The sequence below is a fragment of the Oncorhynchus masou genome, chromosome 18, assembly GCF_036934945.1.
Source record: "Oncorhynchus masou masou isolate Uvic2021 chromosome 18, UVic_Omas_1.1, whole genome shotgun sequence".
NCBI lineage: Eukaryota > Metazoa > Chordata > Actinopteri > Salmoniformes > Salmonidae > Oncorhynchus > Oncorhynchus masou.
The window spans coordinates 57,603,578-57,629,083 of record NC_088229.1 but is presented as its reverse complement, the minus strand read 5'-3'; the positions used below and the strand labels follow the sequence as shown (position 1 = coordinate 57,629,083).

The 25,506-nt window shown below is 41.8% G+C and overlaps 1 protein-coding gene across 1 annotated transcript in view; it reads right to left on the bottom strand.

Annotated features, from left to right (window-relative positions):
* The window catches only part of rhbdl1 (rhomboid, veinlet-like 1 (Drosophila)), a 63,945-nt gene that overhangs the window by 9,333 nt on the left and 29,106 nt on the right, over nucleotides 1-25,506 (bottom strand). The window contains exons 6-7 of the mRNA XM_064923844.1: nucleotides 4,224-4,324; nucleotides 219-279 (exon numbers count right to left, since the gene is read on the bottom strand). Of these exons, the coding sequence (XP_064779916.1) occupies nucleotides 219-279; nucleotides 4,224-4,324 (162 nt within the window). The remainder of the gene's footprint in view (nucleotides 1-218; nucleotides 280-4,223; nucleotides 4,325-25,506) is intronic.

The window sequence follows — 25,506 nt, the reverse complement described above, 5'->3', positions numbered from 1 at the left end:
CTCTGAACAAAATACTACATATCCAATCTGCACTCACTCCTCCCCATTGCACTTGAAGCAATACCTCAACTCATTTTACAAGGCCCACTCAAGTTATAACACATGCATTTCGCTATACCTACAATAACATCTGCAAAACACGTAAATGTGACCAATACAATTTGATTTGAAAATAGTGTAGATATTGAATGGTAATATGGATATAGTAGGAAACTTACTGCACACCAGTGCCAGAATCATGCGGAGGAGCTTGTATGGACACCGCATACCGGCCCAGTTCTGCAAAACAGAGAGACGAGCGGCAAGTCAAACACAAACAGTCAGCTCCAAAGTCCTGTACATTTACAGCTTACACAGTGAGTATCTCCACCATCTCTGCATTCTGTAGGGAACGTGTGTGAACCACAGCGATCAGACATCCACTTCCATACAGGTAGGATGAGGACAGGCCTACTAGACAGAGACATGATTATACACCTGGCTGTTCTCCAATCGGTGGATCCACCTAGCTGCCCGTTCTATTAATCAGGGTTAAGATAGCTTTACAGAGGGTGAGAACGGTCCAATAAAACACCCTGTGTTCCTCCTGGGATAATACAAAAGGTTTCTGCCCCAGAATAACATGTTTATTACCCAGGATGAAGGATTGCACCAATCTCGTCCCTCTTCATATCCTCCAGGTCCTGGGAGACCGGGAAGGAAGCAGTAGTGTTTTGCTCCCTTGCAGAGGAAGCCAGGCAGGCAAAGCCGAGTGCCACGCAAGATTAAAGATCCTGAAGAAAGTCAATAAAGTGCAGGCCTATACACACAACTCAGCCTATTCGTCCATGCGACGGCAGGGCCTCATGAAAGTGCAGTAATAGCACAAAAAATGACAAGTGTCAGAGTACGGGGGAGGTCAACCAATCAGCATGAATAAGGAAGGGAGAAGGGGGGCATTCACGTGATAGAGACGCTCACTTTCCCTTATTTTTTTCCTTGCTGAAGTTTGTTTTACATGCTCTCAATGGAGAGAAGTGTATCCTCCATTTTACCTATCAATACTAAGCTCAGGGATCTAAATGAAGCTGTACCTCCATTGAGACAAGGGGATAATGGGATGCTTTTGTACAGTATTCTAAAAACGGAGAACTTTTCTTTGGATTTTCTACATCAAGACGATGTTAGTGTAGCACATGGGGATGTGTGAAACCTACTCCTCGACATTAAGTGTCCCCGCTTGCATTGCCTCATTAGCTAGCTTTTGAGGTGGCGCATTTGGCTAAGACGCTTGAGGAGGGCAGTCACAGGTGTTTAAGGCAGAGGTCACGTGTTCGTGCTCATGCCAGGTATGGGCCGAATCGAGAGGAAGTGGTACATCTTTTACATTAGCTCCGAAAAGAAATGTCTGTCTTCAAAAGGTCTTCATTCTTATGAGCAAAGTGCTAATCTCATTTCATCCTATTTATTTTCTTTAGCTTGTTGCTCAATAAAAATAAAATATCTACACTAGTGAAATCATAGCGTTGTACATTTTCTTATGTTTTGTGGTGGAAAAATGAGCGGGTCGAGCATAAAACGTCAACCCTGTTACCATTGATGGCTAGAAATGTTTTAACAATAAAATAAAAATGTGTGAAGCTTGCATTTAATTGCCCCTCCCCGTTGAATACAACAGGCTTCCATTCCCCCTGTCACGAGGGGAGTTATGGATGATTTAAGATGACGTTTTAAACCCTGTTACAGGCAACCCTGTTACTTTATTTGGCACTTAATAGGCACTTACTATAGTCATTTCTTTATTTAACCTCGCGAGATGTGAAAACATGTTTTTTATTTTAAATAAATCTTCTTAGGGCTCGGCCCCTTTTTTCTCAATTTGTGCCTGAATGACGTGCCCGAAGTAAACTGCCTGTTGCTCAGGCCCTGAAGAACAGGATATACATATAATTGGTACCATTGGAAAAAAACACTTTGAAGTTTGTAGAAATGTTAAAATAATGTAGGAGAATATAACACAATAGATATAGTAGGAGAAAATCCAAAGAGACCGTTTTTGAGAGACCATCCTCTTAGAATGGCAAGTATAAGGTCATATTGAAAATCCTATGGCTTCCACGGGGTGTCAGCAGTATATGTTCAAGGTTTCATGCTTGTAACTTCAAATACGAATAAGATATATTAGTTTTAGTAAGGTGCACAGTCTTGGAAATTCGTGTTAGCGCGTGCCATGAAGACAGGACGCACCTGCTAAAATCGGTTTCCTATTGAACATACTTCTTTACGTAAGAGATATTATAGTTTGATTACATTTTAGGGTATCTGAGGAGTAGGTAGAAATGTATTTTGACTTGTTGAAACAAAGTTTAGGGGTAGATTTTCGGATTCCTTTCTCTGCATGTTGAACGAGTGGATTACTCAAATCGATGGCACCAACTAAACTGACTTTTTGAGATATAAAGAAGGATTTTATCTAACAAAACGACACTACACTACATGTTATAGCTGGGACCCTTTGGATGACCAATCAGAGGAAGAGTTTCAAAAAGTAAGTGACTATTTAATCGCAATTTGTGAATATGAAACCGTTGCGAGTGGAAAAATATTTTGACGTGGGGTGCCGTCCTCAAACAATCGCATGGCATGTTTTCACTGTAATAGCTACTGTAAATCAGACAGTGCAGTTAGATTAACAAGGATTTAAGCTTTCAACCTATTTAAGACACTTATATGTACCTAAATGTTAAATATTCATAATTTTTATGATTATTTATTTGAATTGCATGCCCTCCAGCTTCACCGGAAGTTGTCCCGCTTGCGGGACGCCTAGCCCTAAAAGGATTTTGTTAAGTTGAACAAGTGCTCTTTATGACAGAATGTTAAACATTTTTTTCCCACCAGCTTACATTACTTAAAAGGCTACCCAATTGGTGGAACGGCCCATTTACACTCACACACACACACACACACACACACACGCACGCACGCACACACGCGCACAGACATTGGGGTGAATAAAATTTAACGTTTTTCTCACTTTAACCTTGGATGAGTATATGACACTTAAGTTTTCAATAAATTATAAGATCAACATACAGTACATAAAAGGTTAATGGGGTCTCTAGTTAGCCGCGGGAGGACAAATTAAAGTGTTAATTCAACCAGGATAGGTGCAGATTTCTTGTTCAGTCTGAACTTTAATGTAGTATGAAGAGGCATTTGGCCGATTTAACATAAATCATTTTGATGGCCTTGACAGCAGTGAGACAAAACCGCTGTTCAACCGTCTCATCCAAATAACTGACGATAAAAGCTTTTGGACAGATAGATGAGGTCTACTGGAGTAAAAACACATCCACCCCCTGAGACGCAAAGAAGAAAAAACAAACCCAGGGGCCAGGTATAATAAACAACAGACGCTTAGTTTTCTGGGAGTAGGGGTCAAAGTTTAAACTCTTTACTCTGGGGCTGCTGATGCATTTTGAGTTTGACTTTTGCTGGCATCTCTTTTGCTTGTAGTGAAGGCCTTCTCTACTAAGAGTGATTCATCAGATCTTACACAGCCCTGAGTCTTCTGACAGAATGTGCTGAGACATCGCACATCCAGACACACTGATGCTGACGCACGCACACACACACACACACACACACACAGACAGTGTGATCACACATTTTATGTTTTCTGTTGCGGAGACATTTGGCAGACCAGGCACCGAGGGAGTACTGAGGAACAGATTGACATAGCCTTTAATATTCCCATATGCATAGAGTTTGGCACTTCTAAATAGAGAGGTGTTAAGAATAAATTACAAAGGAAAACAACGAATAACAGATCAAGGGAGGAATTAAAACAGCCTTTCAAGTTAAGTCAATAGCCCAAATGCAGAGTTCCTTTCTGATAAGCTATGATCATGGGGGTTCTGGAATATTCGATGGCTCTTATCAAAAAAAGTGCTTGTTAGCCGGTTATAAAAATTCCATATCGCATCGTATTGATAGGGACCCACTCTCTGTGTGTGCTCTCTGGCATGGAATCCTTGCTAAAACGCATAGCTCCCATTGTACATCCCACTCACACCTGCAGAGCTTGATGAGGGCAAGCACAAGAGTCTATCTAAACACAAAACAAAAACAGAAGGATGTTGTGTGGAGGAGAACTCTCTTAACGGGATTTCTCTGACATTTTGGTCTCCATTGATACTGCTATCAAGTGTGACAATGAAGGCGATGATGACGGCAGTTACCATGACGACGTTGGCCAGATGCGCCGAGCACAGAGCGTAGACACCCCCGGAGCCCCCCACCACTGGAGCACGCATGTCTGTGATGGACACAGTCAGGGAACCTGGGGAGAGAGAAATGGTGATAGAGAAAGAGGGGGAGAGAGAGAGAGAGAGAGAGAAAGAGAGACAGAAAGAGAGCAATTTTCAGAAATAGAGCGCAATGTTCAGAAAAAGAGTGAAAAATATAGAGGAAAATGTTGGGAGATGGAGGAAAAAGAGAGAGGTTAGGTTAGTCATCATCACCATAGCAATTTCAGTCACCTTCCTCCCAGCATCCCCCTGAAACTCAAAAGAACACACCCTTGTGTGTCTGTCGTCAGTTGACCTCGACTTGCCCTCTTTATATCTATACACCCGCATACTGTTTTTCTCTTCTGTGCTGGTGTGCACATGGTTTATACTATAGCTGCCAGCAACACCACCAGGCTCATAAAACAAAACAGTCACGTTAAACAAAAAATACCATAGTCACAAATGTTATCTTAAATACTGTACTTAGACACATATTAAATTGGACAGCTACAAAGACCATAATCTACACATACCACAAGGAGACCATAGTAGGATAGTAGGAGGGTTTATCTCTTGCTACGATACTATAATGTCCTCTTGATCCCATGTAGATTATACTGAAGCATTGGCTTCTGATACACTACATGATCAAAAGTATATGGACACCTGCTCGTTGAACATCTCTTTCGAAAATCATGGGCATTAATATGGATATGGTCCCCCTCTTTGCTGCCATAACAGCCTCCACTCTTCTGCGAAGGCTTTCTACTAGATGTTGGAACATTGCTCCGGGGACTTGCTTCCATTCAGCCAGAAGAGTATTAGTGAGGTTGGCAGTGATGTTGGCGATTAGGCCTGGCTCGCAGTCGGTCTTACTATTCATCCCAAAGGTGTTCGATTAGGTCAGGGCTCTGTGCAGACAAACTATTTCTGCATGGACCTCGCTTTGTGCACGGGGGCATTGTCATGCTGAAACAGGAAAGTGTACACTAACTGTTAACACAAAGTTTAGCATTAAGATGTTGTTTTTTTTACAATATTTAATCCATTTTGAATTCAGGCTGTAACACAACAAAATGTGGAATAAGTCAAGGGGTATGAATACTTTCTGAAGGCACCGTACATGCTACACAGACCAGTCAGTTGGATGATTTAATCAATTCCATAAAAGATAATGATAATGGCGCTGGAAGGAAAAGCGGACATTTTAGGCACTCGACCAATTGCTATTTGTGTGTTATTTTGTGCTGATTTTTCCTTTTATTGTACACAATGTTTCCGCCATCGTTTCCTATGACCAAGAAGGGCTTCTGGACATCAGAACAGCTGTCACTAACCCGATTTGGATGAGGACTTCTACTTCAATGAGTCGGAGGCGAAAGACCACCCAGACCAGATCCAAATCCTCGACACTCAGAAAAGGAGGAGGGGGTGCTATAGAGGCCAGCGTGCGGGACATCTGATGAGACTGTGTCAGAGAGTGGATAAGCCGCGTCTACTCTTTGTTCTTTTGGCGAACGTGCAATCACTGGAGAATAAACTGGAAGAGCTCCGTTCGAGGCTATCCTATTGACGCGATCTGAAGAACTGTAATATCCAATGTTTCTCCGAGTCGTGGCTGAACAAGGACATGGAAAATATAAATCTAGATGGTTTTTCTATACATAGGCAGAACATAACAGCAGCTTTGTGTAAGCTCAGGGGAGGGGGTGCGCGTCTCTTTATTAACAACAGCTGGTGCGCAAAATCTAATATTAAGGAAGTCTTAAGGTTCTGATTGCCTGAGTAAGAATACCTCATGATAAGTTGTAGACCATACTATTTACCAAGAGCTGTCTATTTATAACCACAAACCGATGCTGGCACTAAGGCCGCACTCAACGAGCTGTATGTGCCATAAGCAAACAAGAAAATGCTCACCCAGAGACGACGCTCCTAATGACCGGTGATTTTAATGCAGTAAAACTGAAATCTGTGATACCTCATTTCTACAAGGATGTCACCTGTGCAACTAGAGGTGAAAACAACACTAGATCACCTTTACTCCACACACAGAGATGCATACAAAGCTCTCCCTCACCTTCCATTTGGCAAGTCTGACCATAACTCTAGCCTCCTGATTCCTGCTTACAAGCAAAAACTCAAACAGGAAGTACCAGTATGAATACGGAAGAGGTCAGATGAAGCGCATACTTAGTTACACGACTGTTTCGCTTGCACAGGCTTGCACAGACAGATTCATCTGATGGCTTGGAGGAGTTTAACTCATCAGTCATCATCTTCATTAATAATTGCATTGACGATATCTTCCCCACAGTGACCATACATACATATCCCAACCAGAAGTCATGGATTACAGGCAACATCCGCACTGAGCTAATAGCTAGAGCTGTCACTTTGAAGGAGTGGGACACTAGTCCAGAAGCTTATTAGAAATCCTGCTCTGATGAACCATCAACCAGGCAAAGTGTCAATACATTACCAAGATCGAAACCTACAAGTGTCTTCACTGACATTTTCAACCTCTCCCTGACCCAGCTTGTAAAAACTACATGTTACAAGCAGACCACCATAGTCCCTGTGCCCAAGAATGCCAAGGTAACCTGTCTTACTTACGACCTGAAGCACTCACATCTGTAGCCATTGTTAGGTTTTAATTCTCAGAGTAAAAAACTCACCGGACACCATGAAAGCTCAACCACGTTTATTCTTCCATGAGGATCAATACAGCTGCACAGGACAAAAACATTTTCACACAAGCACTGGTATTTAACCCTTCTTCCTAGGCTGAGTCTCCTCCTACACATCTGTATAAACATTGTATATTTTACTGCTAGGCAGGACACGAAGTGATATGGGCCAAACTGTTCTTCCTCCCTTAATATGACCTGACCTGACCTCGACCCCCCTTCATCACTAATCCATCAATACCTGCCACATGTGATCGCGTCTCTGCACTCAGTCTTTCAATCGGATCCCTGACATAATGTAAACGTTATACATTACCCTCTCTCCTTCAGTGACATGAATAAGTATATTTCCTATTCTCAGAACCCAACACCATGAAAAGATTTCAAATGCTGGTCGTGGCTCATATCAACACCATCATCCCAGACACCCTGGGCCCACTCCAATTAGCATACAGCCCCACAGATTATACAATCTCTATTGCACTCCACACTGCCCTTTCCCATCTGGACAAAAGGAACACCTACATGATCATTCTGTTCATTGACTACAGCTCAGAGTTCAACATCATAGTGCCCTCCAATCTCATCACTAAACTAAGGAATCTGGGATTAAACACTTCCCTCTACAACTGGATCCTGGACTACCTGACGGGCCGCCCCCAGGTTGTGAGAGTAGGCAACAACACATCCGCCATGCTGACTGGGGCCCCTCAGGTGTGCGTGCTTTGTCCCCTTCTGTACTCCCTGTTCACCCACGACTGTGTGGCTACGCACGACTCCAACAACATCATTAAGTTTGCTGACGACACGACTGTGGTGGGCCTGATCACCGACGACAATGAGACAGTCTACAGGGAGGAGGTCAGAGACCTGGAAGTGTGGTGCCAGGACAACAACCTCCCCCTCAAAAGACAAAGGAGCTGAGGGCTGAGCACGCCCCCATTCACAGGGCTGTAGTGGAGACAGTTGAGAGTTTGAAGTTCCTCGGTGTCCACATCACTAAGGACCTATCATGGCGCAAACACATCAACACAGTCATGAAGAGGGCACAACAGCGCCTGTGGGAGAAAGATGTACATATAGGGATAAACTTAATACTGTACCACAAGGGAAAGATACACTTAGAGTGCATTTGCCATTCTGGTAAAATGCATTGTCTACTGTATAGGACAGGAAGCCAAAGTAAGGCCAGCTGGACATACCAAGGTCAGAGGGACATACAAAGGAGGGGGTCAGCCAAATGACCAACTGATGGACTATAGACATAGGGCATATATTTTTAGGACATGAACAGAAGAGACACATAGTCTACTAGTCCTAATAAGGACAAGCCAAACATAAGGGGCCCATAGGATAAGATGGGCATGTATTATTTTTGGGACATGAAGAGGTCCTGTCACCATTATAACTTGACTGAAAGCAGATATGGCGTTATTGGGCGTGAACAAGCAGGATGCACAGATTGGGATATAATGGTGGCAGATGGACTGAGGGAAGTAACTTCATTTGCATGTGGGATGGACTCATATGTTGTATGTGTATAAATCAGAGCCAGTGCTCTGGAAAAGTGTGTGTTCTGCGGACCATCTAGGCTTCTGATATGTTTGTATTACAAGCCTATATTGAATTCACAAGTTCTTGTAAGTGTTACATTTTGTTAAGATTCTCCACGACATAACTTGGCAAGCTTTTTGCCAGGAGACCAAGGGATCGCAAAGAGTGACGTTCCGGGCTGATGATAGTTTCTTTGGACAATCTTGCAAACAAATGTGGCCACACAACTATAAAAAGGTAAGCTTGTTCTTACGTAGTTGAAATGTTTGTATAGATTGCTTCAGAGATCCTGTCTCAGCGAGAAGGGCGTCACGTAGGTCTCTCTTTAAAATTTCCTAAAAACCCAGTAAATGTTGAAGAACTTTTGAATTCAATGAATTGCATGCATGTGTGATTTTGGGGGTTGTTAAAAATAGATAAATAAACATATATGTGCAGGTGTAAGGACTAAGTGACTAGGGGCTGTGAACCTTGTGGGTGTCGGGCGTTTAGCGGAGGGGGCATGCATTCGTTCTGATCGGTCGGTTCGAACGGACCCACGTGTTTGGGTTGGTTGAGGGGAGTTGTTCCGTCTGATTCTGCTTGGCCGGGCTCGACTGTCTCGGGATTTGTTTTGGGATGTGTGTACAACGCAGCCCAATCAACCTGAGCGAGCGACTTGGGTCGAGTGTGTGTGATTCGGACTGCCCCCCTCACCAGACCATTCATTTGGGGACCTGGTGTGGCCTGACTGGTGTGGTTGTTTGCGCTCTATGGCTGAAATGCCATATGTGGGACAGCCCATACGGTCAAAACAGATAAAGTAGGTAGAAAATCCTGTAATACCGCTTCAATAAAATTAGTAGAAGGACTGAATGGACAGGTTACTTATGAATACAGCTCTAAAAGAATAGTGATCTACATAAAAAAGTAGTTAGAAATATCCACGAACACCGCCCTTTATTAAAAGAGATTAGAAAAGGGGTCTGCTTAGGTGGGATATTCACGACAGGAGGGTCTGTTTGGGTGAATATATAGGAAGCGGAAGAACTCTGACCCGATTTGGCTGGGTTCAACTGCAAAATAAATCCTGCGGATAAAAACGCTCCGTTTAGCTAAACGGGCCGCGATATTGCTCTTATACGAAATAGAGGCCAGTATTGGGTGAGTGAAGTATGGTTATGAAGGGTATGGGTATGAAGACAGGCTGACCCGGTTAGGCAGTAGTCTCGTCATATCGGTAAAAATCCTATAGTATAAATTCCGGCTTATGTTGAGGAAGTGAAATAAGTTAGTAGGAAAAACTATAGGTTGTTTTAGGTAAAACGAAGGGTGTGTATGAATGACAATTCTTTGTGATGAATGAGCAGATTTAAAAAAGAGGAAGAACAGGCTGTGTGTCTGTGACCAACTGGTAGGAAGAGGAATGCGCAGGCCTCAGTTAACTGAGTGTAATTTGAGAAAGAGAGTGCATTTAACTCTCACTGGGAAGAGGAACTAAATCGATAAATATTGGGCAAAATAAGTTATAAATAAGGATAAAACATTGACGTGATAATGTGTTAAACGACCATTGTACCTGTACCCGTAGTTAGTACTACATCCACCCGGGTCTCTGTCACCAACACTACAGCGGTACCTGTAGTTAGTACTATTAGTACTATTGTATTGAACAAGGCATGGATAGTATATAACGGATGCGAAGTAGGAAGAAAGGATTTAAAAATATCACGAGCCCTGTAACAAAATAGGAGGAAAAACAGCAGGCGACTCTGGCACTTTGTAGCAACAGAGGCTGCAATTTAAAAATAGCCTGAAGGACAGGAGAGACTGTTTCACTAAAACCATGAATCAGGAATTAAACAGCAAAATAGGCTAAGAGAGAATATAGCAAGCGGATAAATAGAGATAAGAAAGTGTAGACATTATAAAGTAGGCTTTGATAGGAGGAATTAAGTGATGTGACTAATAAATTATTATTTGGGAAAGTAGGGTAGCTCTACCTTGGAAAATAGTAAATAAAAGGTGTATAATGCGATGGGAGTATTTAGGAAAATAAATAGTGGCATGGCAACAAACGGACTGTTTCTCCCCAGTATACAGAGATAGCGGAATTTAATAAAGCCATGGAGTCGCTGAAAGAAGCGCACGTGAATTCTACCAAATTCGGCTTGAATATGAAAGAGCCAACTGGATAATGGAGGACAACATTACCCGGTAAACAGAATAAATAAAATAAACGATTCCGGGAGGCAATTAGGAATTGGAACAATCACATAAAACCATAATAAGAAGCTCAATTTACCAGCGTTCTGAAGTCAACATTCAATCATCCGAAAATACATTACGATGGGGGACAGATATGATTCTGCTTGCCCTCGCAGACGTGCGAGCTATAGAGCTATAGAAAATATCTAAGCGTAAGAAGTAGTAGATCAGGAGCTAACAAGTATGGGGGAAGAATGAGTGTAAGGTGACCCTGGAACTTAGTGCGGTAGCAGAGAATGCCACTATACAGGAGTTTGCATCTTTTTCAAAAGAGCAACAACTAATCGTTTTGAGGTTAGTAAGAATGGAATTTTCACCCAGCGGTGTATAGTCTGTGATCGATCAATAAGTGGTTCAAAGAGATTACAGTTTATATGTGATGAAATACATACTAGATCACGTTTTACCTAACTTCTAGTAAGGTACCGATGTGATTTACAAATAGCCCCACTTGGAATCATTTAGCATTGAAACAACAGTTTCAGTGGTGATAAAATACGTGGAGAAGTTGTTATTAGCGTCAAAAGACGGAAAATAAACGTATATGAGAAATCACCAATGTGGTAAAATTAGTTAGAAGAAAAGCAAAATGTAATATATGGGTGTTTTCAATTTCTAAGGGTAAGATACAGATAACTGACGAGGAAGAAACTATGCGTTCTGTGCATGGCTAAACTTTTCTCACATGTTCAGAAAAACGTAAGGGGTTTTCCGTTTTGTTAGACATTCTATAGCCTCACTCTGAAACTGCTAAAACGCTTATAGAATGAAATCAATATATAAGTAATACTATTGGCCTGCTGATTAAAAGGTAACATTGTAAATGTTAAAGAAATGTGCATTTCTTTTCCAGAAAAAAGGGGTTACATTTTCTCTGGTCAAAATGTCATTGGAGACTGCGGTACTGAGGAAAGCAGTTAGAGATATTTGGCCACTTTAATAATAATAATATCTGGATAAGGCTATAACTGGAGTTCCGGATAAGTGAGGCCCGTTCCTGTGTGTAACCAATACATCTTATATCGTGAATGAATATGCGATAGTGGACTTATTCTGGAAGGGGTTTTTTCCAATTCAGTTTCAAATTGGGTATGCAGAAGGATGGAAATGTTTTTGAAAATGTATTTAAGTTGTTTCTAAAGAAAAGGGAGTTGAAACATTTTAATGGTGTCAAATGCCCTGAACCCTAAGAATTTCCCGTGAAGACTGATCAACTTCACTAGAAATTGTTGGAACAGGTGGGATTTAATTATAAAATGATTGAGAAACACCAGTCTCTATTCAAAGTGTACAATCACTTTGAAATTCTATTATTTCCTTGGGAAAATGATGAAGAGTTGTAATCTTAAATTGACTAGTTATTCAAATAGGTTTATTTTTTATTTAACATGGGTTCATAGGATAAATTATCAGTTCCCTGGGGTTATGGTCTTTGGGTAAATACAAATGTGCTTTGTTCATTCTGCATATAAAAGGGAAATATATGTTAACAAGGGATAACAGTTACTCCAACTGGTTTATTGGAGTGGGGGGTCTCTGCGAGGGTTATGTTGATAACTACATAATCTGTAACTCGCCTGAGAGATCGCCAGTAAAATAAGGGAGTTATCATGGAAGGTGACGTCAGAATGCTTTAATGCATGGGAGAGATTATCACCACAACAAGTGTGTGTGAAACTCAAACCCACCCTACTGGCTGAATAGTGAGGGGCAACTGTGTCTGATGACCTGTGAACTGTATCTAAAATAGACATGCGGGAATGATATGTGCTGGGAGAAGAAAGACTAAAGGGGATTGGGGTAATGACCTTTTATTACCAGGCCACTCATGACAGAAAAACAGAGACAAAAGGGCGTATTGGAAAATAGATATTACTGGTACTAAAAGTTTTTAGTATAAATGTTAATTATTAAAGGGAAGATGTGTATTGAATTGAGAAGGTCAAATTTGAGTTAAAGTAAGCACTAAGGACTGTTATCCTGAATATTGGGTTGGAACAATTTATAAACAACATTTAGTTATGATTTGGATATAGGACTGTTTAAATTTACTAGGCTTCCGGAAGCTCTGGAAACTAATCCTGAGACAGGTTGATTGACAGAACTTGCAGAATATTAGATTAAAGGTTTTTGTTTCTTTTGTTTTACAATGTCACTATAATTGGAGTGATAAATTGGAATGATATAAGTAATTGAATAAAAGGTATAGTCTGTTGTGCGATAACACCCAAGGATGAAGAAGAAAGAGACCAACATGGGCATAGAACGAAACGGATGGACGTTTTCCCCAGGTTTAATTACATTACAAATAGTGGTAATTTATTGCAAATATGCAGTTATTATAATTTACTTTACTATTGTTTCTTGTTTGGTCAATTTATTTTTGTTTTGAGGAAAATAAGTGTGTATATTGTTCCTGAGGAGGGACTGATATAAATTGACTAAAAATGATTTGAGAATGTTTAAGTATGTATCAAACTATGGAAGGAAATTAGGAGTAGTGACTTATGTGTTATGGGTTAGAAAAACTGTAACTACATTGGGGGCTCATACATGAAGGTTATGGTAGCGGAGGGGTGTTATTTCTAGAAACAATGTATATTAATAGACAAGATAACTCACAGAAAAGGAAGGACAGTTGGTCTTGTAAAAATATAGGGATATAAAATATAGGGACAATTCTAAAAGTAAATAGAACATTACACATACCTAGATTAAGGTAAAAGTAATAAGTAGTGGCATTTTGAACACTAGAGCAAAAGTTTAAGAAGCATGGACTTAGTTTTGTTAGGATTGGATATTCTTCCAACTGGAAGACACTTGACTGATTACATGTTATTCTTACAGCAGTTGCTGTAGGGACCATAATTTGGCTATCATTATGAATATTTTTGTGGCAGGAGGCCAAGTATTTGAGACAGAATGTTTACATAGGGCTGTTATTTAAAAAATAAGATTTAGTGATCTTGCTATAAGAAGAAAGTCTGTTGTCAGGAAATAACCCATGTGTTAGCGTGTATGTCCTCAGGAAAAAAACAGCACACAAGAGGCCAGATGGAAGGGCATGGGCTGAATTCTGGAGACTGAGTGTACATCAAGATACACCAGGCTGGGGGTATACTTCTTACAGCACCTGCAGTGGTAAAGATCGTCATGTCTCTCTTTGGTGGGTGCATAAGTCTCACAAGAAGTAAGCTGCAGCTGAATAATGGGGGAGCTTGAAAACACCATGACAGAGGATGTGAAACAAAAAAGAGAGAGAGAGAGAAAGACTAGATTCAACTGTAGACATACTGGGTTGAGTTTGGGGGTTACTTGTTTTATTTGTTAATGCATCATGTGAAAAAGGATAGATGTTAGGGTCATTGTACTCTAAACAACATGTTGAAGGCTTGATGTGAAAGCAAATACAGTGTTGAATTACTTCAAGAAGAAATAATGTTGATTAAGGTTATGCACATGCTTATCAGTTGAAATAGAGCAGATGGGGAACTACGTAAAAAATGACATGATTTGGGAACACCTCTCAGAACCTGGGGCCGAAAGGGGAAGACTGGATGGAAGCACGAGGAAGCTTTTCAGGGCTTTTATTTTTGTGGAGTCCAGCAGAAAAGTATCCTGGAGGCATAGAGTCAGGTGAAGAGAGAGTGGGAATTGTCATGGTCTCAGATTTCAGTATTCATAAATATATTCATGCATAACACATAACATTGTCAATACTGTTGTGTTTTGTCCTTTGTTTTCCAAGTCTTATGTTTAGGAAACCAGATGGAGAAGGGTTCGCCAGCTTCAGCTGGAATGTCAGTTTGTTGTGTGATGAGTGATGGAAGTAAGAGAATGTATGGTGTAATCATAGAACAGAGGCCATAAGACTCTAAGTCTGAATGCCTCACAGAAAGAAGGCAGAAACCTGAACCAGGACGAGAGGTTCCACATCTGATGATCCAAGGAGACCAGAAGGACCTCTCCCAGTGATACCAGGAGATCTAGTCTACGTTTGAGTGTTCCGGGGGAAGTGGGATCAACCGAGGAGAGAAGGACCCTACGAGGAGGCCGCAGCACAAACACGGCCGTCCAAGTGAAAGGAAGCAAGACGTGGTACCATGGTACCATCTGAATCACTGCACCTGAGTCCCAACAGAAATAAGGACACAAACATATAGAGATGAGGACACAGAGGATGCTGATCCATCAGACAGGAGCTCGGAAGGAGCAGGAACAGCGAAAGAAATCGAGACGCCAGGGAGGAGCCAAGAGAACAGCAGACCAAGTGAAAGCCAAAATACGACAGGTGCATCACCTAATGCACCCAGAAGAAGACGAAGGAGAGACAATACTGGAGAGAGAACCTACGAACAACCAGAATTCACTCCTGTGGGGCCAGAGAGTCCAGGGATGGGAGGCAGTATCATTCCTGATACTCCTGATGACATACCTGTTGTGGCAGACCTCTTTGACAGAAGCCCTCCACAGTGGGACCCCGAAGTATCACCTATAGAATGGGAACATCTCTTCCCTAAAATTGACACCCTTCCAGATGGAAGCCCAGTCCGGCCTGAGGAGGGAGCCTCAGGGGAAGAAAAGGAGGAGAGGCCTCACAAGGAACAGAAGGAGAGACCTCACAAGGAACAGAAGTAGAGACCCCACAAAGAGGAGGAAAAGTCCAGCAAGCTGAAGAAAATGGGGATTTCCCACAATTGACTTTTCAGCTCTTGAATTGTCTCCTTAACAGACAATTGAAGTTAGAACCACAGAAGAACAATGACATTGACATAACAGAAGTAACAGTGAACGCTAGGATAGAAACAACAGACACACGCACAATCAAGATGTAGGGTGGAAACAGGAAGAGAAGAGAGGAACCAGTCAAACAATCTAAAAAGACTGACAAGGTTAGAATCTCTGTTCCACCTCAACACATAACTGAAACAGGAGAACAGAAGACAAAAGGATCAAACCCTTACCGGAGATTGCATTCGGTGGATGGACACATCATCAAACGAAGGGAGAAGTCATTTGGGACTCAGAAGGATGTGACCTGACGTTAACCAAAGAAGTAGACAAGTGGGTGCTCACCATGAATCAGATTGAACCAGTTGAAGGTGAAGAATTAATAGTTGAAATAACGAGAACAAGATTGACCGAAGGGAGTAGCACGTCAGTCATTAGAATTGGTCCTACGCCAATACCTAAACAGGAAGAGCTAGAACGACAAAGAAACCTAAAGCATCAGAACCAGGAGGGTTCTTTACTGACATTTGGAACTTTTTGACAAACTCTAATGATATACCTCAAGACAAAAACATTGTAAATGCGACATCTATCTCAGAATCAGAACCACTCAAGAACACCACACGAGAAGTAGTGAAGAACGAGTGGTACGAATGGGCTTAGTATACAGCAAAAACAAACATTGGATGGACAATTGTATTTTGTGCAGAAAATCACCTTTGTCTGATCTTTTGATAGTACCTGAACTTGCATCATTTGAAGAATGTGTTAAATGTAAAATGTTCAATGTATTCAGAGAAAATACTACATTCCTTTGTGTAACACAGAATGCAGTTTGGTACTAGGTAACACTAAAGGCAGAAGTGAATTAAATAAAAAATATGTTGGGAGAACATGAATGTGCAACATAAGAACTGAATTGAATGATCCTCATAATGATAGGTTTACTATTGTAAAAAAAAATATTTTTTTTAAGAATGTTTCTACAGCTATGGAGATAATGGGATGAATGTGGGAAACACTATAGTTAACTGAATAAACTATTTGGGTGATAGAAATTGCAGGAGTTAGTCAATTTGATAAAGTAATGATTGTAAAACACAAAGGTAAAATGTGGTAATATAACTCAAGTAACATTATATCTTGAAATGTTAAAGAATCAGGATTAAGGAATAGCTGATAGTTTCTGGATGTGTGGGCATCCTACATGCTCATTGCTTCTTCACAATATAATGATTGATTATAAGTGTTTTATTCTTTGCAGACTAGATCTTTTACTCCTATCTATGTTATTGTTTGGAGATGTTTGGTCTAGTTGGGTTTTGTAAGTGTTATATGTTGCAAATAGGATCTGGTGATGTTTGGTCCAGGTGATTTGTAAGCTTTATTTTTGTTAATGTCTTTGTCAACTGTTGATATTGGCCTCCACTCTTTATGTCCTTTTAGTGTAGTTTTTGGTGCTAAATAAGCACCAGAGGAGGGTTTTGTGGTAGAAGGATGTACATATAGGAAGAAACTTAATACTGTACCACAAGAGAAAGATACACTTAGAGTGCATTTGCCATTCTGGTAAAATGCATTGTCTATTGTATAAGACAGGAAGCCAAAGTAAGGCCAGCTGGACATACCAAGGTCAGAGGGACATACAAAGGAGGGGGTCAGCCAAATGACCAACTGATGGACTATAGACATAGGGCATATATTTTTAGGACATGAACAGAAGAGACACATAGTCTACTAGTCCTAATAAGGACAAGCCAAACATAAGGGGCCCATAGGATAAGATGGGCATGTATTATTTTTGGGACATGAAGAGGTCCTGTCACCATTACAACTTGACTGAAAGCAGATATGGCGTTATTGGGCGTGAACAAGCAGGATGCACAGATTGGGATATAATGGTGGCAGATGGACTGAGGGAAGTAACTTAATTTGCATGTGGGATGGACTCAAATGTTGTATGTGTATAAATCAGAGCCAGTGCTCTGGAAAAGTGTGTGTTCCCCGGACCATCTAGGCTTCTGATATGTTTGTATTAAAAGCCTATATTGAATTCCCATTTCTTGTAAGTGTTACATTTTGTTAAGATTCTCCACGACACGCCTCTTCCCCTTCATGAGGCTGAAAAGATCTGCCATGGGCCCTCAGCTGCAACGCTAAGAGCATCTTGACAGGCTGCATCAACGCTTGGTATGGCAACTGCTTGGCATCTGACTGCAAAGCGCTACAAAGGGTAGTGCGTAAGGCCCAGTACATCACTGGGGCCGAGCTCCCTACAATCCAGGCGGTGTCAGAGGAAGGCCTTAAAAATGGTCAAAGGCTCCAGTCACCCAAGTCATAGACTGTTCTCTCTGCTACCGCACGGCAAGCGGTCCTGGAGCGCCAAGTCTGAGACCAAAAGGCTCCTTAACAGCTTCTATCCCCAAGCCATAAGAATGCTGAACAGTTAATCACATGGCTTCCCCTTTTTTCCCCACTGGCATTCATGCACTGGCTCTATGCACAATCACTGGACTCACACACACATACTACAATGACACTCCAACACACACATACATATACGCATACACACACACACACACACACACACACACACACACACACACACACACACACACACACACACACACACACACACACACACACACACACACACACACACACACACACACACACACACACACACACACACACACACACACACACACACACACACAGACACATTTTCACACTCTTCACATATGCTGCTGCTACTCTATTTATTAGCTATCCTGATTGCCTAGTCACTTTTACCCCTACCTACATGTACATGTAACCTCAACTACCTCAACTACTTCGCACCCCTGAACATTAACTCGGTACCGGTACTCCTTATATATAGCCTCGTTATTTAGTCTTTATTGTTACAGTTTGGTTTTTATGCCTTATTTGCTACATTTTATTACTTTTACTTTGCATTGTGGGAAAGGGCTCATAAGTAATAATTTCACTGTAAAGTCTACACCCAATTGTACTCGGCGCATGTGACAAATACAATTTTATTCAAATTTTCTTTTCGACTATCTGGTCCTGTATACATAAGAACAGTCTAGTTAGAAATCTGCATAGCTTGGCTATGGGCCAATTCCCCTGCTAGACTGTGAACGTAACCTGATTGGTTAAGTAAAGGCGTTTCAGACACCGGCAAAGTACATGATGGGGTCAAAAAGCTAATGTGGCCAGACAGAGTGGAAAAAATGTAGACGTGAAGTGTCTCTTCGGGTATCACTATATATATATATATATATATATATATATATATATATATATATATTATATATATATATATATATATATAATTTTTTTTTTACCCCTTTTTCTCCCCAATTTCGTGGTATCCAATTGTTTTAGTAGCTACTATCTTGTCTCATCGCTACAACTCCCGTACGGGAGAGATGAAGGTTGAAAGTCATGCGTCCTCCAATACACAACCCAACCAAGCCGCACTGCTTCTTAACAGAGCCACACCAATGTGTCAGAGGAAACACTGTGCACCTGGCAACCTTGGTTAGCACGCACTGCGCCCGGCCTGCCACAGGAGTCACTGGTGCACGATGAGACAAGGACATCCCTACTGGCCAAGCCCTCCCTAACCCAGACGACGCTAGGCCAATTGTGCGTTGCCCCACGGACCTCCCGGTCGCGGCCGGTTACGACAGAGCCTGGGCGCCAACCCAGAGTCTCTGATGGCACAGCTAGCGCTGCAGTACAGCGCCCTTAATCACTGCGCCACCCGGGAGGCGGGGTATCACTATATTTATACGTAATTATATGGGTAGCAGGTACTGTCTAGTTGTGTAGGCGCACATTGTCAAAGCATTTACAGCAAAAAAAATTGATAAAACCTCTCCCCATCAAATTATTGTCTCGAATTTCAAAGTAAAACTTGGTTTTGTGGTAAATGTGTTCTTTAAACTGTGCAATCTATACAGATATCGCAATCATACTACAACATGTCACAGCGTGTCCTCACTGTTGTTCTACTGTACCCGCCAAAGTGAAGTAAGACATAATTTTAAGCAGTTAATCACAGTGGCAGTTGTTCACAAGGACACCGTCAGCCTTCACTAATTATGGAAATGAGCAGAAATGAAAAAGGGTTGATAAAATAAAATTGTGCGGGCATTCATCTATAATGCCTATTCCATTCATATTCTGTGTGCGTGCGTGTGCGTGTGTGTGTGTGTGTGTTTTTATTTTATTTTTATTTTTTTATTTCACCTTTATTTAACCAGGTAGGCTAGTTGAGAACAAGTTCTCAATTGCAACTGCGACCTGGCCAAGATAAAGCATAGCAGTGTGAACAGACAACACAGAGTTACACATGGAGTAAACAATTAACAAGTCAATAACACAGTAGAAAAAAAGGGGAGTCTATATACAATGTGTGCAAAAGGCATGAGGAGGTAGGTGAATAATTACAATATTGCAGATTAACACTGGAGTGATAAATGATCAGATGATCATGTACAGGTAGAGATATTGGTGTGCAAAAGAGCAGAAAAGTAAATAAATAAAAACTGTGGGGATGAGGTAGGTGAAAATGGGTGGGCTATTTACCAATAGTGTGTGTGTGCGTGTGCCTGTGCCTGTGTGTGTGTGGCTCCTTAAAGAGTGCCCTGTCAGCCTGTGGTGGCGGTGGTGATCATCATCAGATGACAGATGGAAATCGGAGTGCGTTCCCTGAGTCCTTTATCCCCCCGACACTCACAGTTCTATTTTACATGGATTTCTGGAGGATTCGACGTTTGATGAAATGAGTGCAGCAGCTGAAGACTTGTAAAGATCCATATTGCCCCATTTTTTTTTTGTGGTTCCAAGAAATTGCAATTACATACCGAGTGCTCTCTGATCTCTTCAAAGTCGCGGGGGAAAAAATGGAATTGGAGCAACTTTCACACAGGCTCCTCTCAGATGTGTTCCTCGATTCCTCAAAAAATATTAATTCAATATGGTTAAATTATTACTTCAATACAGCATTTATTTTCCAGTTAAGACTAACTGTAAGTGAAGCTTTCATGTACATTTGAACTGCAAAGGTGAATTCACAGTACACATGCAAGAGTAACTCATGATACTCATACTAGGAATGCGTTTCCTTCAGAACACAGCACAGAGATGTAATGTAGTTGGCAGGCTGTCATAACAACACTGCACTGTTTTAGCACTAGTGCGGCAAGCTGCCACATCGCTACGGCGACATCCTATTAAGCAGCCAGCGGCCCAGGGCCACATGACACTAGTCGCTGGCGGGACGCCGCATCTGTAGTAAAGTGGGGGGGTGGGGGGGGGGGAGCAGGGAGGGAGGGGGCCCAAAGACCCCCGGCCTGAAAGGGAAGTGAAGGAGTCCGTGGGGAGGACAGCAGTCTTTCACACAGCTCCCTCTTCCTGCTAGCACAGCGCTGGTTAAAGGGCTTTGGATGTGAATATTAACCAGGGCCTGTCATCTGGGCTCTCCTGTTCACGGGGAGTTGAAGATTTAGGGATATCTCACTCATCGGGAGCCCAGACGTGAGGTCTCAGATTATTTCTGTGTGTTGTTGGCAGTTTACAGTTCATGCGCAGATGCATTTACTGTGCTGATTTTCTAAGCATCATCAAGTTCACCCCCCGGTCTTTGTGTGTGTGTGTGTGTGTGTGTGTGTGTGTGTGTGTGTGTGTGTGTGTGTGTGTGTGTGTGTGTGTGTGTGTGTATACAGTATGTGCGCACAATATGTTTACAGTAATAGAATGCATAGAATGCATTTTACACTATATACACTATACATTTACAGTGACTATGTGACGATGATCCTCTTTTGTGGGTGAACTCGACTGACTCTGGTTTTGCCTGTCAAACTAAACCAAGCAGATTGGCAGTGACGTTAGTAGATGATGCCCTTAAGCAATGGCTAACCATGACCAAGGGACAACTGATCCAAGACCAGAGCTGAGTGCCTAAGGGAGTCACTCCAGTGGTTCAACTGGCAGCTACAGAACAGAACAGAAAATGATGCAATAACTTAAGAATCCTTCAACAACACCAAACAAGCGAATCTGGCTGCCTATACACCCACCTTCGTGCTTTCGGAGCAAACATGCTTAGTGTTTTCAAAAGGATAGCTTTTGTAGAGTATTTCAACAGCATAGCAGGGTTAAACATTTGTAGGTGGAACAGGTTAAGGTATGGTTGTAGCGCTACACATTTTAGGTGATTTTGGACAGATAAGTGCTTAATGAAAACATGTGGGATTTGTCAACCTATTTTATTATATGAGCCAAACTATATGGAGCACTAAAGACACCAATTGACTAATTGGCCCAGAGCATTAACATGCATTGAGCAGCATTTCCTGATTGGCCAGTCAATCAGTGAATCAGAAAGGGACGCTGCAAGGACAATGAGTGGTGATTTATTCATGTGATTCACACACTCCATGATTCACATTCTCTTGTTGCTTTTAATCCTTCACTGTGAAAGGAAGGACATAAAACATTTTGTCAGTTAACTCATCATCGCCAGAGCTCTCGATTCACGGAAAGGCGATGACCGTGTCCGATATCTGATCCCACATAGTTTGCTATTACCCAGACTAAACTGCATCACGGACAGCTTGTTTTTCTAACAAAATGTTTCTTGGTAATCATCATTGATGTGTGTCTATAATCAATACCGAACATTTGAAATGTACTGCACTCCACTTTGCCTCAGCCTCAAACCCAGACTCAGGTGCTTGAGAATTCTTCCTTTCAAAGCTCTTTTCAATAGAGGCTATTTCTATCCTCTGAGAGGATTGTTTAGTCGAAGTTCCGGTTGCTCAGTTTGTTACATGCTCGCCTCAGACAGACACATCTGCTATGTATTAAATCTCCCGGCCCTGCAAGTGAGATGTGCTGCAGTCAGCACTCTCCCACTCGAAAGGCTGCCTCGCCTGGCTAATAAACTGAGGAAATGCCTGATCAGATTTATTTACCAAGCAGAGATGGAGGGAGAGAAAGAGAAAGGGGGTGAGAGAGAAAGAGGATGAGAGAGAGAGAGAGAGAGAGAGAGAGCAGAGAGAGTGCATGGGGGCAGGACTCTTAACCAAAGGCAGGTGTGTGTTTTCTCGAGGGGTGGGGGTTTACCTGGAGTAGGAGTAACCACTGTGAAACTGGCATCCTTTAACGAGACAGAGATGAATTAGTGTGCTGTTTGCAGTGCTGCAGAGAACAAGGTTGAGAGAAGAGGCAGCCACGGTAAACCTGGCTCGGAAATTGTAATCAGCAACCTTGACAATCTAAAATCAACACAAGTTTACTGCAATGGGGAAGGAATAATCGCAAGTGGTGCACATGACAGAACTGCCACTGAGCTTAGGTCAGAAGGTCAACACATTGTTCTGTTACACTGGGATAAGCACACATGGATCATCTTTGCAAGGAAACAAACACAGCCTTTATCTTAAACCTAACCGTAGCCTTGAACCTTATACAGCACAGATCTATAAAGTGGTGCACGTTTGTTCCTTGGTCAAATAGATTTCTGATGGGGTGGTATCTGCAGACATTACACAACAAGAGCCACACGCAACAGGATGAGACCATACGGGAACTCTACTGCCTGGTCTTGATATGAGTGGCGGACAGGAGTGGGCAAGAGGAGGGTGGATGGGGTGGCATAACTGGAGGCTAGCCATCTTTCACATGCGCTTTTGTCTACTCTATTTGATATGGTCATAACGCCAAAGGTAATTTACTTGACGGGAGTCCATTTTCAAGTCCCAATAGAATTGCAATGGTCCTGTCAATCTGGGAAAGTTTGTTTAAAATATGGAGGCATACCTGGGATAGAGATAAACACTCCCTCTCCCCGCCAGCCCTTCTCTGGTCCTTCGTGGCCACGGAAAGACAAGGGGAATATCCTCATCCTCGTCTCTGTGGCTTTTCTCCAAGGGGAGCCAAACAATCTACAATCAGTCCCATCCAGTCTGCCACCACAATCCATCTCCCTGGCTTGGTGGAGAGTCAGAGGACAGAGGAAGAGATACAAATCGACGAATGACCTTAACGGAAAGAGGAGACTGAGGCCTTTTACTCATCATCCCCAGTTCACACATACCAGGTCACCAAGGGAATGAGTCCTTTCAAAACACACCTGGACATCCAGTCACAACAAACCACCAGAGTCCCCATATCAAGTTCCAAGTGTGTTTTCTGTCATATTGTATACACATGATGCACATGGAGTACACAGTGTAACGAAATGCTTACCTGCAGGTTCACCACTAGACAATGCAACAACAATAGGGAAGCAAGTAAGTGTCTAAAGAATAATAACAATACAAACTCAATTAATAAAAATAGGATCAAATGCAGCTCAAATATAACACCAGAAGGCGCTCAGACGAAGTAGGATATTTACACGTGCCGGGGAGTTGTGAAATATATTGTGTAGTAATAATATATAGTCATTGTGCAGTAATAATAAATAGTCATTGTGTAGTAATAATACATAGTCATTGTGTAGTAATAATAAATAGTGATTGTGTAGTAATAATACATAGTCATGGTGTAGTAATAATAAATAGTCATTGTGTAGTAATAATATATAGTCATTGTGTAGTAATAATACATAGTCATTGTGTAGTAATAATAAATAGTGATTGTGTAGTAATTATACATAGTCATTGTGTAGTAATTATACATAGTCATTGTGTAGTAATAATACATAGTCATTGTGTAGTAATAATAAATAGTGATTGTGTAGTAATAATACATAGTCATTGTGTAGTAATAATAAATAGTCATTGTGTAGTAATAATAAATAGCAGTCCAGTAGAAGCAGTCATGGGGTCGATGTGTGGGGTGGATGTGTGTGAGCGGGAGTGTATATGCGTGTGGTTTTGAGCTTGTGTGCGCGTGTATGTCAGTGAGTGCATGTTTGGTCATATTAGCCAGCCAGAGACAACATTTAAGCTCGATATACAAACAACACAACAGCCCAGTCTAAACACCGAGTTCCACATAATCAGAGGGTTCCATAAACGCTACTCTATAAAAACAAAAACAGCAATAACAACATGAGTGCGATGCGAGAGCAGCGCTTCAAATCATCCCACAGAGAGATATAAAATGCAGAACATTTGCGCTGTGCTAAAACACCCGGTCCAAAGACACCTTGCCCTTGGTCTCCTCGGAGATTGGGTTGATTCTATCACAGGCAGCGTTCTACCCAGTCCAAATTTGTCAGGCTGGGAAAAATATGATAATATTTATGTTTCCCGGAAGCACAGGGGGCATCGAGAAAAATCAATAGTCTCCAGCAGTCACATCCTCAGAGCCGCTGAGAGAAGAGACCATTCAACACAGCACCGGGTGCCAGAGGCCAGATATAATCACATCTCACCTCTGTGTGTGGTGTGCACGTGTGTTTGCGTGTTTCTGAGAGATTGAGAGAGATTGAAAGAGGGGCGAGCGGGGCGCATAAGCAAATGAGAGTGTAAGTGTGGTGTATACTATGGCGTTTGCTTGTACTGTTTGTGTCTCTGGATGTGTGTGAATGCCTGTGCTGATAAGTGGCTACTGGTATGTGTTTGAAAAAACTGTTTAAAAAAATGGTCCAAAAAGGTTATTCGGTTTTCCCCATGGGAGAAGGGTTCTACCTGGAACCAAAAAGGGTTCTTCAAAGGGTTCTCCTACGGGGACAGCCGAAGAATCCTTTTAGGTTATAGATAGCTCCTTTTTTCCTGAGAGTGTAGATTCTGGTCACAACCAATGTTGTTCTCAGTCACGGCTACTTTTCAGCAAACACAACTAATGACCTTGGGAGAAAATGATTCCAATCTTTTAAAAAGATTGCCAAGAAAACATCCATGAAATACAGTCCTGTGCTTTGCTCAAGGTTACGGAGCCACTGTTCAGTGTCCAATGGAAACAAACAGAATGTAACTGGACTAGACTGAACAACCCACAGAAATAGAATATAAAGTAATTATTTGGGACAACCACAACAC